At 34.7% G+C, this 13704-nt stretch overlaps 1 protein-coding gene across 4 annotated transcripts in view; it reads right to left on the reverse strand.

Annotated features, from left to right (window-relative positions):
• The window catches only part of LOC101895957 (protein eyes shut), a 345750-nt gene that overhangs the window by 215247 nt on the left and 116799 nt on the right, over positions 1-13704 (reverse strand). For all 4 annotated transcript variants that reach the window (XR_009342571.1, XM_059124731.1, XM_059124732.1 and 1 more), the window contains one exon: positions 4932-5080. Coding sequence is in view for 3 of the 4 variants with exons in the window: in XM_059124731.1 (XP_058980714.1) it covers positions 4932-5080 (149 nt within the window). In the remaining variant the exon portion in view is untranslated. The remainder of the gene's footprint in view (positions 1-4931; positions 5081-13704) is intronic.

Raw genomic sequence — 13704 nt, forward strand, 5'->3', positions numbered from 1 at the left:
TCCGTTTGTAACTTCTCAAAATATTCATAATAGACCCTACAAATTATATGCATACACTATCATGCTATCTTTCGAACGAATTGAGAAAGAAAGCTAAAATGTTGCATACATGTGTATTTTGCCAGTAGGCAAGTTCGTAAATGGGCCATGTCGCTCCACATTTTCCCCGTCGCTCCCGATATTCGGTATTTTGATGATTTTAACGTCATCATTCACGCGAATTGTTTCAAATTTCGTATTCGAAGTTTGTAATGGGAACTACAGCCTATGACAAAAAATTATATAGCCCCCGTATAAAGGTCATCATTTAAAAGATAGAATGGTAGTTTTCGGAATTCGTTTAACATTTTCAAGTTCCTTCCAAATGGTGGAAGGTATTAAAAGATCAGCCCGGCCGAACTTAGCTGCTTTTTTACTTGTTTATATTTATTTAAGTCATTATTCTGTGAACTCAAGAGGCCGACCCATATTCTATAAAACTTTGTTACCGACAAAAACCGGTAATTTTGAAACCTAAAAATTTGATATAAAAAAGTTGAAGATGACATCGTTGGTATCTATCGGTAGATCTTAGCGTCTACTTTGATTTCGTCGCTAATTTACAAATAAATTTCGTTAATTACAGAAATTATTAGCATTATAATTTTTTCGACTTTTATCGACCCACAAAATGAATAAAAGAATTCCAATACTGGTCAGTACCTTGATAATAGACTTCAAAATTGAGACTAAGGTGTTTATGTTATTTTTTCACAAGATATTGCTGGCAGATGAATACTCTGAGAATATTTAATGTATAAATATCCCTTGTGGGGGGGTACAGGGTGAAATGAAAAACACTGTAACCAACTTCAGACTGCTGTCATTAGTAAGCCACTCGTCCGACAGTTGTTAATATTATTCCAGTGACAGCTCATTATATTGTTTACAAGCGTACAAAAGCATTTTGGTGAGAATTTTCCACAAAAAAAATTTATTCGTCGTGGATTTAAAGCGTGATAGTGTGATTTATTTTTATTTGAAATTTGGTGAAAAACGGTTCAGATATAGCTTTTGCTCCCATATATATATATTTCATTTTAAAGCGTGATAGTGTGATTTATTTTTATTTGACTGGAAAACCACATGTGGCTATCGTTAGAGCACTGCAGCATTTAAACGTGAATAAATCTTTTGTGTCTCGTACCACCGCTCGTTACCCTGATACTGGGCGTAGTCCGACATCAAGGAAGTGGACGGGAAAAAACACAAACATCAGTAGAAATGGTTCGAAAAAGTAAAGAAGAGACTTGATCGAAACCCACGTCGCAGTGGCCGAAAAATAGCTCCTGAGCTGAACATATCACAATATTCCATATTGAAAAATGAGCTCGGGGTAAAGCCATTGAAATTCCAAAAAGTGCAATAACTTACACCGCAACACAATGAAAATAGACTGAAAAGAGCAAAAGAGTTGCTTGGCTTGGCCGAAAGTGGTGAACTGCCGAATTTGGTTTTCTCCGATGAGAAAACATTCGTTGTCCAGCAGTTTGTAAACAAACAAAATGATCGTGTTTACTTGCCAAAGAGATCAGCCGAAAATGTGCACCTTCGGTTGGCCACCAGAACTCATGCGGCGGCCATGCTGATGGTGTTGGCCGCCATAACAGTCGATGGTCGCTCTCTGCTCGTATTACTCGACTGTGACATCAGAATAAATGCAGAATATTATCGCGAAAATATTCGGGAGGGTGTATTAAAGCCTTGGGCACGCAAACATTTTGGCCGCAGACGTTAGACAATCCAACATGACTCAGCACCATCGCACTCAGCACGCGTCACCCAAGAATGGTTACAAAATGAGGTTCCTCGTTTCATTTCCAGTGCAAAATGGCCACCAAAATCTCCGGATTCCAATCCGTTGGACTATTGTATCTGGAGTATTTTGGAAAGCAAGGTTGGCCCTAAAAAATACCGAAGTGTCGATCATCTGAAGCAAGCGCTTCACCGAGAATGGGGCAAAATATCGTAGAGCAACTCTCGGGCAGCGTGTGACGGTTTCATTGGCCGTTTGAAGGCCATAATTCATGCCAAAGGTGACCAATTCGAACAACTATAAACATAATCTAAAATTTAATGGTATTTCCGACATTTTTTGCTTTCATTCAATAAAATTAAAAAAAAGGGAATTTTATTTTGATGCAGTTTTTTTTTTTATCTCATCCTTATAGCAAAACAATCTAATATGTTAAAGAAGAGGCTGTTAGTAAGACCGCTTATAAATCAAGAACTGTTGGACTGATTTTGACAATTCACACCAACTCTAAATGGCCAATTCGGATAATATCTTAGAAAATTGCTTAAAAATATGCCAATAAAAAAGCGGATTTTATATTTATATACCCTACACCACATAGTGGTGAGGGTATTATGTGTTTGTAAATTTGTTTGTAACATGCAGATGGCAGCGAGATAGATCCATAGTTACTTTTGAGGATCACTTCTGTACCCGTATTTTTGTGAACAAAATGTAGGTCGCTTTTATTATCGGATCGAGATGAAATTTTCCAATTGATATTTATTTGGCCCAAGGACAAGCCCTATTGCAGTTGGTGATAATCTGTTCAAATTTATATACAGTCCCAATATATATCTTTAACCGATTTCGTTTTAATTGTGCACCAAACAAACAATATTAGTTCAAATAACCTGAATTTTGGATCATCTGAACGAATTCAGTCTAGAAGCAAGTACATCAAATTTGGTAAAAAACGGTTCAGATATAGCTTTGGCTTCCATACACATGTTTCACCCGATTTGGTGTTTTAAGTCCCTCACATGCGTAATATGCACTCCACAAGAATTATATTTGGTACCAGATATCAGATACAGCCCAGAAATCTGCTAAATTTTTTGAAGATCGGTTCAGATTTGGATATAGCTCCCATATATATCATCAACCGATTTCGTGTTAATTGTGCACCAAATGGCAAATATCAGTCCAGAAGTTCTGAATTTTGTTACATCCGACCGAATTCAGTCTGGAAGCAAGTACATCAAACATATTGCAAATAATGGCTAATATCAGCACAAATGGAGTAATTTGCGGGACGTACGTTTCTATTTGGCTGAACTCCGCTCCGATATATTTTTTAAATATAATCCTTCTCCAAGTGATAAAAAATTCTACGTCAAATTTGGCTAAAATCGATTAAGAATTGGATATGCCTCCCATAGATTAGTTCGCTCTGAAACCAAGCCAAATTAACAAATACAGGGTTGCCCATATTCGACGGACCCATGACTCTTTGGGCCCATTCCAATCGACGAGGCTTGTCCGCAGGCAACATTCTTTGCGTCAATTGAATTTTGTACGGGAACAAATGCAAATCAATGCGAATAATCCGTTGTAAAGTGGACCGAGCCATGCCCAACTGCTGAGAACGGCGTTTTTGGGATGTTCTTGGGGACCTCTCAACACTGGCTCGTACGGCAGTGATATTCTCGGCCGATCGCCTTGGTCGACTTTTATGTCATTGGTCGACGCGGTATGTCATTAAGCGATGTGACATCTCTGTCAAAAGTTATGGCGTTGCCAGATGGGTCCGTCGAATATGGACAACCCTGTACAATTTGTAATAGAGCTCTGATTTTCTTTAATTTTTGCACTGTACCTTTAGAAATTTATTTGAAATTTATTTATTTGGTAAATAATTTTGGATGTGTATTAAATAATACGTCCAACTTATAACTTAAAATTAACAAATTAATTGCTATCTATTTGGTGTAAAAATGACTCATAAGTTTACTAAATATCTGTTCCCTTTTTCGCATACAAAGTAGTGGGCATTTGCAATTTTTTAATAAAATTCCCGGAATATATGAATATGAATATTATATATATGAAATTGAATATTTATTTTTAAAAATCGCGAGTGCAGCCCTTTTAGGTACGGAATTAACAACCTCAAAAAAAAAAAAAAAAGAATAAATAAATAAAATAAAATAAAAAAATAAAAATAAAAACACGATTGTAGCTGTACATTCTTTGAAGAAATATTTTTAAACGAGGCTATAAGAATTTCCAATGAAATTTGCAAAACAATTTAAAATTTATAGTATTACAATTTATACTACTTTGTATTGCTCCATAAGAACTTCACCAGTCCGATTTAAAAATATTTTGCAGATTTATGGATACATAGCACCCCAACTTGATCTTATATAGATTAGCCTGTGTACAAACTTGAACATATTAATCTTTCTTTTACCAAAAACAGTATATCTTGTTACCTTTATTGGCACATCTTTCTAGTGCACTTTACCAAACTGCCATTAATGTTTGGAACCTAACGACATCTTTCCAAACTAGAATTTTTTTTTCCTTTTGCAAAAATTAATTATTTCCATTGAACGGCAATTCTCCAGAGCCTTTGCTACTTGTTATTCGATAACAATGAAATATGAAATTTGCAACTACATTTTGGTTTTCCCTTCATTTGTAGATATCAGCAATTCATTGCCAGCAAACTTTACAAATATAGGTCAACGAGGCATAAAGGATAAGATACGTTTAACATATCGTTGTTCCGGCAATGTTTGGCAACGATATGAACATTTACTGGTTGTATACATACATTTATGCAACGTTCGATTATGTTTTACAATTCCATAGCAAATGAAATGGGATTCTCTTTTTCATGCAACTTCATGTTATCTGTATATACATATGTATGTAGTCCCCATTCTTGCTAGCTCGGTAACGTTTTCAATAATTTAGGAAAAATTTACCACAACCTGGCATTTATTGAAGTTCGAAAAATCGATGTTGCCATTTTTCGATGTTTTTCATATTTTTCTCGTTCAGCTGGCTGGCTAGCTGTTCTGGTATGTCCCATGTACCAAAATTGTTTTTTTTTTCATGTTTATATACAAAAAGTTCCACAACTTACCCGAAAACCCATCTGGACATGTACAATTGTAATAGGCCACGCCATCGACACACGTACCACCATTTTGACAGGGTCCTGACCAACATTCATCCCAATTCGTTTGGCACTGAATACCTGTATAACCGTCAATGCAGTAACATGAATAGGAGCTGTAAAGAAAGAAGAGAGGGAGAAAATAGCATAAAAATGGGGAAAATATGAATCCATAATGAGCCAGGCACAACAAATTATGCAGTGGTAGAAAGAGTTCATTATAATTTCTTTGAAATTATCAAGTGAATATTATAAAGCTCTAAGGACGTTTTTTTTTTATTGAAGGCTATATATTATTCAGTGGCTGAAATAAAAGAGGGCGATTGTTTTCCATAAATTATCTTTACATCTAATGGAATTAATGAGGTTGTGGTTTTTGAGACCTTACCATGGAATGGATGGTATATTAAGTTTGTTGTAATATTTCCTTTGTCAGAGAATAAATTAATAAAATTTAAAAAAAAACATATTTTTTTCTAAAAAATCGACACTTCCTACAAAAATATTCTTCAAGATCTATGATTGCTTAATTTATTGTCCTTGAAGAAATATTTCTCAAAATCTCCATAAATATTATTTAACAGTCCTTTAAAAATATTCTCCGTAAAGGTCAATTTATTTAAAACTAGTAAAAAACCAGTAAGGAAAGGTCAACAGTAGGACGGGCCGATTATATGATAACCTACACTACTATGCATATTTAGTAGAGCTCCCGTAACAAAAGAATTTGTTTGAAGTAGATGGTTTCAGAGGGAACTAACATATGGGAGGCATATCCAATTCTGAATCGATTTTCACTAAATTTGACGGAGACATTTTTATCTTTTATGCTAAATAACATTGCAATGGAGTGATATCACTTCGAGAAGAATTATGCTAAGAAAACATTGTGTCGGAGTCGAGTTCCACAAAATGGAAATATACGTCAGAATTGCCAAAATTCAGTCCATTTGGACTGATACAGGGTTGCGCATATTCGACGGACCCATGTTTTTTTTCGGCCATTTCGATGACTCTTTGGGCCCATTCCAATCGACGAGGCTTGTCCGCAGGGAACAAATGCAAAACAATGCGAATAATCCCTTGTAAAGTGGACCGAGCCATGCCCAATTGCTGAGAACAGCGTTTTTGGGATGTTCTTGGGGACCTCTCAACACTGGCTCGTACGGCAGCGATATTCTCGGCCGATCGCCTTGGTCGATTTTTATATGGCCTCTTTGGATTAGAAAGAGCCTTACCAGTCGAAAATTTTTCGTATAAACGCTTAATGGTGTTCTTAGAAGGCGCACTTCTCACATTTTTTAATGTTTTAAAAGCACGTTGAGTTTTCTTCTGTTGAATGTAAATTTCAACTATTTCAAAGCGCTCGCATGGCTTTTATTGGTTCATGGTAAAAATCTGCTTGGACTGACGCTTCAAAGGCGGTATGTCATTAAGCGATGTGACATCTCTGTCAAAAGTTATGGCGTTGCCAGATGGGTCCGTCGAATATGGGCAACCCTGTATTAGCTGTTTGGTGCACAAAAAACCTGATATCGGATCAAGTTATATATGGGAGCCATATTCTAATCCGTTCCGATCTCGTTAAAATATGACAGAGGTAATTTTGAGCTCCATAAGTGATCTTGTGCCAAAGATCATTGTTGTGGAGTTCATATTACGCCTGTGTGGGACCCCAAATCTTATGAAACATACATATGGATGCTAAAGCTATATCTGAACCGATTTTCACCACTTGCTTTCATTGGCTTCTAGACTGAATTCGGTTGGATGTGTCAAAATTCAGGGCAGTTGGACTGATATTGGCCATTAAGTGCACAATTAACTCGAAATCGGTTTAAGATATATATGGGAGCTACATCTAAATTTGAACCGAATCTCACCAAATTTCAATAGGGTTCGTCTTTGGATCAAACAAATATTATTTGGAAAGTTTCATATTAACGGGATAATAAATGCGACCTTTATTTTGTTCACAAGAATACATGGACAGACGAACGCGCTGAATGCATAAATCGACTCAGAAAGTTATTCTATGAAGATCGTCAAAAGTAACTACGGCTCTATCTCGCCTCCTTCTCCATGTTACAAACAAATGCACAAAGACATAATACGCTTACCACTACTTGGTGTAGGGTACAAAAAAGTTCGGCGGATCCGAAATTTTAATACGTTCCTACACTTGAAAAGTAACACTTTTGAAAATATCTCTAAAAGTGCTGAGATATACCATTCGAGCGAGCATTTGTTCTGTTATTAGGAATTTGCTATACCAAATTTAAGAAAATTCCGTTGAAGAATGCGGTTCAAAATACCGAATATGGAGTGCTAACGTTCTGTGGGTCTAAACGGAAAAGTACACCTGTATAGACATTTAGCTGTCATGGGAGGTGATACCTATTTTAAATTCTATTCCCGTAAAAAGTTACACCATCAGGAAAACTTTGGATCCGACCATTGACCTACTCCAAATATTAATCGCTAAAATCATCAAAATACCGAATATATGGAGGTTTCATAGGGAATTTAAGTATTCAGGGGGTATATATCATTTGATATGGCCAAAACTTGCCTTAACAAAATAATAGTTTTAGACCCTAGGTCTCTTTAGACCTAATCCGTTTCAGGGCATTTGGAGTTAATCTACGATAACTCTCGAAAAGAGTATCCGATTTGATCCAAACTTTATACATCGTAATATTATTATCAAACTGAGATCGAGTTCGGAGATGGGCAATATCGGTCCACTCCTTCTAGTACCTCCCCCACAAAAGGTTAACATTTTCACATAAAATAATTTACATTATAGATCACGAAAGGATCGTCCAGCCCCTCTTACCCCTTCCACAAAGGGTGAAAATTTTGAATAATTATAACTCTTATAAAATGTTAAATGGGAGTTGGATTTTCTTCTTTCAAATTTCACACATCTTTATACTTTTATCAATACAAAATCTGGTATGAATATGAAATATATCGGACCACTGCATCTGGTACCTCCTCCACAACGGGTGAAAATTTTAAATAATTATATCTCTCAAAAAATCCGAAATAAATACCCGATTCCCTTCAAGCTTCACAAAGCCCAATATTTTTATTTATAAAATATCTGCTGCGAAGATGGGATATATATGTTCACTCCTTTTGGTACCTGCCTCACAATGGGACAACATTTTGAATAAATATATCTCTTATAAAATGCGGTATAAGCATTCGATTTTTCTTAAACTTCTCACAATCCAACATTTCTGCTAAGACAAGATCTGGCGTGAAAATTATATATATCAGCCCAACCTTCAAGGTTCTGTTGTGAATAAGGAATCTATGGGTCCATTCCTTCGGGTACTTTCCCAAAAAATTTGATCATTTCGATTGTCATTTATTCGGAAAAATTTGGAAATTAATGTCCAGTATTAGATGAAGTGGAATACTTCGGTCCGCATTTTTCAACATTTTGCAAAAATTATAACATATCTCATGAAATGTGAAGAAAGTAGTCGATGTAGCCCTAATCGGTCATGTTGAAATATTTATATCACATGACAAGAAAATATTGGTCCACTCCTTCGGTATCACTTCCATAAAGGGTCAACATTTTGAAAACATATTTTAATAAACTTACACAAGCTGCGGATATATATCTGTCGGCAAAAACCGACTGATACTTTTAAATTTGTTGAATTTGAACAAATATTTTTTCAAATCGCTTACACTACTTTTATTTACTTGCAATTTTTATTAACATTGAAATTTGTTCAAATCAATTTACCCAAGAATTTTCTTTTTCCATAAAATGAAAATTTAAAAATATTTATTCTAAAAAAATTAACTAAAGGGAACGGTTTTGAAAATAATGAAACATTTTATATAAAATAATACGGACAAAATTGGTATTAACGAAGCCCCTTGATATAAAACAAAATATTTCATAGCCCACAAAGAAATGCAAGTCAAGACAACGGAGAAATGCTGGATTAAGTCTTCTCAGATGAAGCAAGCCCTCCATCACCTGAGTAAGACAATAGGACTATAATCCATGAAATCTAGGAGATAGAACATAAAAACATCAAGAGTTGCAGTAAGCATTTCAACGTTTTCGGCATAATAATCCGGCGTTGTGTTGCAAGCAAGTAGAAAGCCAATTCATAACGTCATGTATTTCATTCGATTTCACCAAATTTCGTATCATTGATGGATTTAATGATACCATAATTTTTCCGAAATAAATTACAGTTTCGAATATGTATGAAACGTTAAAAAAGAGTATACAGGTTCGGTTCATGGACTCTGAAGAAAAACGGTTGCCATCAACATTTCTTCGAGAGAATGAGAGAAACAACGTACTCCCAAGCAGACTTAAGATATTTTATCGGTGAGCATTGAGTCGTTGAACCAGCTTTCACGAATGGCACACAAAATTGTAGATACGATGGAACATCAATAATATTTCAACCAAATCTTCGATGAACCTTCAAAGAAGATTGAAGCTTTGGTCAGTAGAAACTGATGTTGTTCAAAGTGCAGGGGTCGACCATGCGATAAAATGGAAGGTAAGCATTTGTGTTGGTATCACTCACTATAAGTTAAGAGAAAGATAAAAGAAATGTGAGCAGCTTTGCTCAATGTCAAAAAATCATATGTCAGATAATTAGAATGCGCTTTGTTTTTGACGACGGAGGTCCAGTTATGTGAGGCCATACCATAACATGGTCTTATATGACCCATTTGCAATACCAAAATACATAATCTGGCGATAAAAGCGAAATGACAAACCTCCATGCTGTGGTATTGAATTCACTATTATAGATTTGTTTGTCCTTAAAGAAAATTAAAAAAACCTATTCCTTTGCTAGTCCTTAATAAAATATCCTTCAAAATCCAGGATTGTTGTCCAGAATTTCCTTAATGAAATGTTCTTCAAAGAATAAATATTCTGATAAAAAATCAACGACAGTTTCTAAAGAAATAGTTAAGAAAAAAGAAATATTTTTAAAAAATCTACGAAAGTCTTGAAGTAATTCACGATGGTCATTGAAGAAATATTCTTAAGAAATATTGGGGATATAGATTTAAGAAAATCTTCGATAGTTCCTGAAAAAAATTAAAAACCAGTAAAGAAAGTCTTGAAGTCGGGCGGGGACGACTTTATGATATCCTACACCACTTCGCTAATTTAGTAGAGCTCCACATAACAATTAAAAGTTTTTATGGGAGAATTCAATCATACACGTTAAGATTATAATTATAATTTAAAGTTCAAAGGACTAAATATGCCGAAGCATTTGCATCTTTTAAATTCGGACTTGTATTGGCCATTTGGTGCACAATTAATTTGAAATCGGATAAAAATATATATGGGAGCTATATCCAAATCTGAACCGATCTCGATAAAATTTGGCAAAGATATTTCTGAGCTGTATTTGATATATTTCCCTGAATATCGTTGTTACGGAGTGCATATTACGGTTGTGGGTAACAAATATAACAAATCGGATGAACAATATATATGGAAGCTATAGCTATATCTGAACCGATCTTCATCAAATTTGACATACGAGTTTCTAGACTCAATTCGGTCGTAAGTGCCAAATTCCGTCCCATTTAGACAAATATTAGACGTTTGGTGCACAATAAAAGGTAAAAAATTATAACATATCTCATGAAATGTGAAGAAAGTAGTCGATGTAGCCCTAATCGGTCATGTTGAAATATTTATATCACATGACAAGAAAATATTGGTCCACTCCTTCGGTATCACTTCCATAAAGGGTCAACATTTTGAAAACATATTTTAATAAACTTACACAAGCTGCGGATATATATCTGTCGGCAAAAACCGACTGATACTTTTAAATTTGTTGAATTTGAACAAATATTTTTTCAAATCGCTTACACTACTTTTATTTACTTGCAATTTTTATTAACATTGAAATTTGTTCAAATCAATTTACCCAAGAATTTTCTTTTTCCATAAAATGAAAATTTAAAAATATTTATTCTAAAAAAATTAACTAAAGGGAACGGTTTTGAAAATAATGAAACATTTTATATAAAATAATACGGACAAAATTGGTATTAACGAAGCCCCTTGATATAAAACAAAATATTTCATAGCCCACAAAGAAATGCAAGTCAAGACAACGGAGAAATGCTGGATTAAGTCTTCTCAGATGAAGCAAGCCCTCCATCACCTGAGTAAGACAATAGGACTATAATCCATGAAATCTAGGAGATAGAACATAAAAACATCAAGAGTTGCAGTAAGCATTTCAAATGTTCTTCAAAGAATAAATATTCTGATAAAAAATCAACGACAGTTTCTAAAGAAATAGTTAAGAAAAAAGAAATATTTTTAAAAAATCTACGAAAGTCTTGAAGTAATTCACGATGGTCATTGAAGAAATATTCTTAAGAAATATTGGGGATATAGATTTAAGAAAATCTTCGATAGTTCCTGAAAAAAATTAAAAACCAGTAAAGAAAGTCTTGAAGTCGGGCGGGGACGACTTTATGATATCCTACACCACTTCGCTAATTTAGTAGAGCTCCACATAACAATTAAAAGTTTTTATGGGAGAATTCAATCATACACGTTAAGATTATAATTATAATTTAAAGTTCAAAGGACTAAATATGCCGAAGCATTTGCATCTTTTAAATTCGGACTTGTATTGGCCATTTGGTGCACAATTAATTTGAAATCGGATAAAAATATATATGGGAGCTATATCCAAATCTGAACCGATCTCGATAAAATTTGGCAAAGATATTTCTGAGCTGTATTTGATATATTTCCCTGAATATCGTTGTTACGGAGTGCATATTACGGTTGTGGGTAACAAATATAACAAATCGGATGAACAATATATATGGAAGCTATAGCTATATCTGAACCGATCTTCATCAAATTTGACATACGAGTTTCTAGACTCAATTCGGTCGTAAGTGCCAAATTCCGTCCCATTTAGACAAATATTAGACGTTTGGTGCACAATAAAAGGTAAATCGGACGAAGTTATATATGGGAGCTATATCCAAATCTGAACCGATGTCGATAAAATTTGGCAAATGTATTTCTGAGCTGTATTTGATATATTTCCGCAAATATTGTTGTTGCAGAGTGCATATTACGGTTGTGGGTAACAAATATAACAAATCGGATGAACAATATATATGGGAGCTATAGCTGTATCTGAACCGATTTCGATCAAATTTGGCATACTTATTTTCAGGCCTAATTTGGGTGTATATGCAAAATAACATACAGTTCGGGCTGATATTACACGTTTGGTGCACAATAAAAAGTAAATCGGCCGAACATATATATGGGAGCTATATCTAAATTTTGAGCGATTATCTCCAATTTCAATAGGTTCTTCTTTGGGTCAAGGGTTCGTCCTTGGGCCAAACAAATGATCTGTGCAAAATTTCATCTGGATCGGACAATAAATGCGACCTGTACTTTGTTTACAAAAATATATGGACAGACGGACGGACGGACAGATGGACGGACGGACAGACATGAATAAATCGACTCAGAATGTGATTCTATGCAGATCATCAACAGGAACTATGGGTCTATCTCGTTTCCTTTTGCCTGTTACAAACAAATGTACAATGTCATAATACCCTGACCACCTTGTAGTGTAGGGTATAAAAATCCACGATACTTGTGAAAGAAATATTTTTAAAAAGTCGAAGATTGTCCTTTAAAAAATAATCTTGAAAATCCCCTAATAGAAAACGTGTGGTTCTAACAGGGCGGCGCCACCTTGTGTATGAATTCCTGGTGTTTTGGTAAGGTTTCGACTTTTGATGCCATCTAGGGCATATAGTAGTATTTTATGACAAAGGGGGGGGGGGGGGATTTGTCCCCTCTATTTATTTTTCTTTGCGACGTAAACTTTTAAAACACCGATACACGTGTCGTCTATTTTTACGTCTACTTTAAAAATCTGCTGGATTTTCCCTGCGATTATTTTTTGTGTTGCACAGTATATTAGGAGTGAATATCCTGCGACGGTATAGAATTATAGGACTAAATTAGTTCTTTAAAGGATGCTTAGAAAAATTCACTCTGGAATTCCTAAAACCCTAAAAATATAAAAGAAAATATTAAAAAAAGTAGTAAAAAAGGTCTAAAAGTCGGACTGGATCGATTTTATGATACCCTACACCCCTTTGCATATTTCGTAGAGCTTCATATAAGGTATAAAAAATATAACAAACCGGATGAACAATATATATGGTAGCTAAAGCTATATCTGAACCGATTTTCATCAAATTTGACATACTTGTTTCTATGCTCATTTTGACAAATAAAAGGCAAATCGGACGAAGATATATATAAGAGTTATATCTAATTTTTTTTACAGATTATCTCCAATTTCAATAGGTTCTTCCTTGGGTGGAACAAATGACTTATGCAAAATTTCATCTGGATCGGACAATAATTGCGACCTGTACTTTGTTTAAAAAAAAAAAAAAAAAAAACATGGACAGACGGACGGACGGGTGGATATGCATAAATCGACTCAGAATGTAATTCTATGCAGATCATCCAAAGGAACTATGGGTCTATCTCGTTTCCTTTTGCCTGTTACAAACAAATGCACATGCAATGTTTCGCCAAAGGAGCTAGAACCCATTATGACCTACAAATATAATTTTCAGACAAATCCGTGAAGAATTGTGGCAAAAATAATCAAATTACCGAATATCGGTAGGTACCGTTATATGG

This window comes from Musca domestica, unplaced genomic scaffold, assembly GCF_030504385.1.
Source record: "Musca domestica strain aabys unplaced genomic scaffold, Musca_domestica.polishedcontigs.V.1.1 3, whole genome shotgun sequence".
In the NCBI taxonomy this organism is placed as follows: domain Eukaryota; kingdom Metazoa; phylum Arthropoda; class Insecta; order Diptera; family Muscidae; genus Musca; species Musca domestica.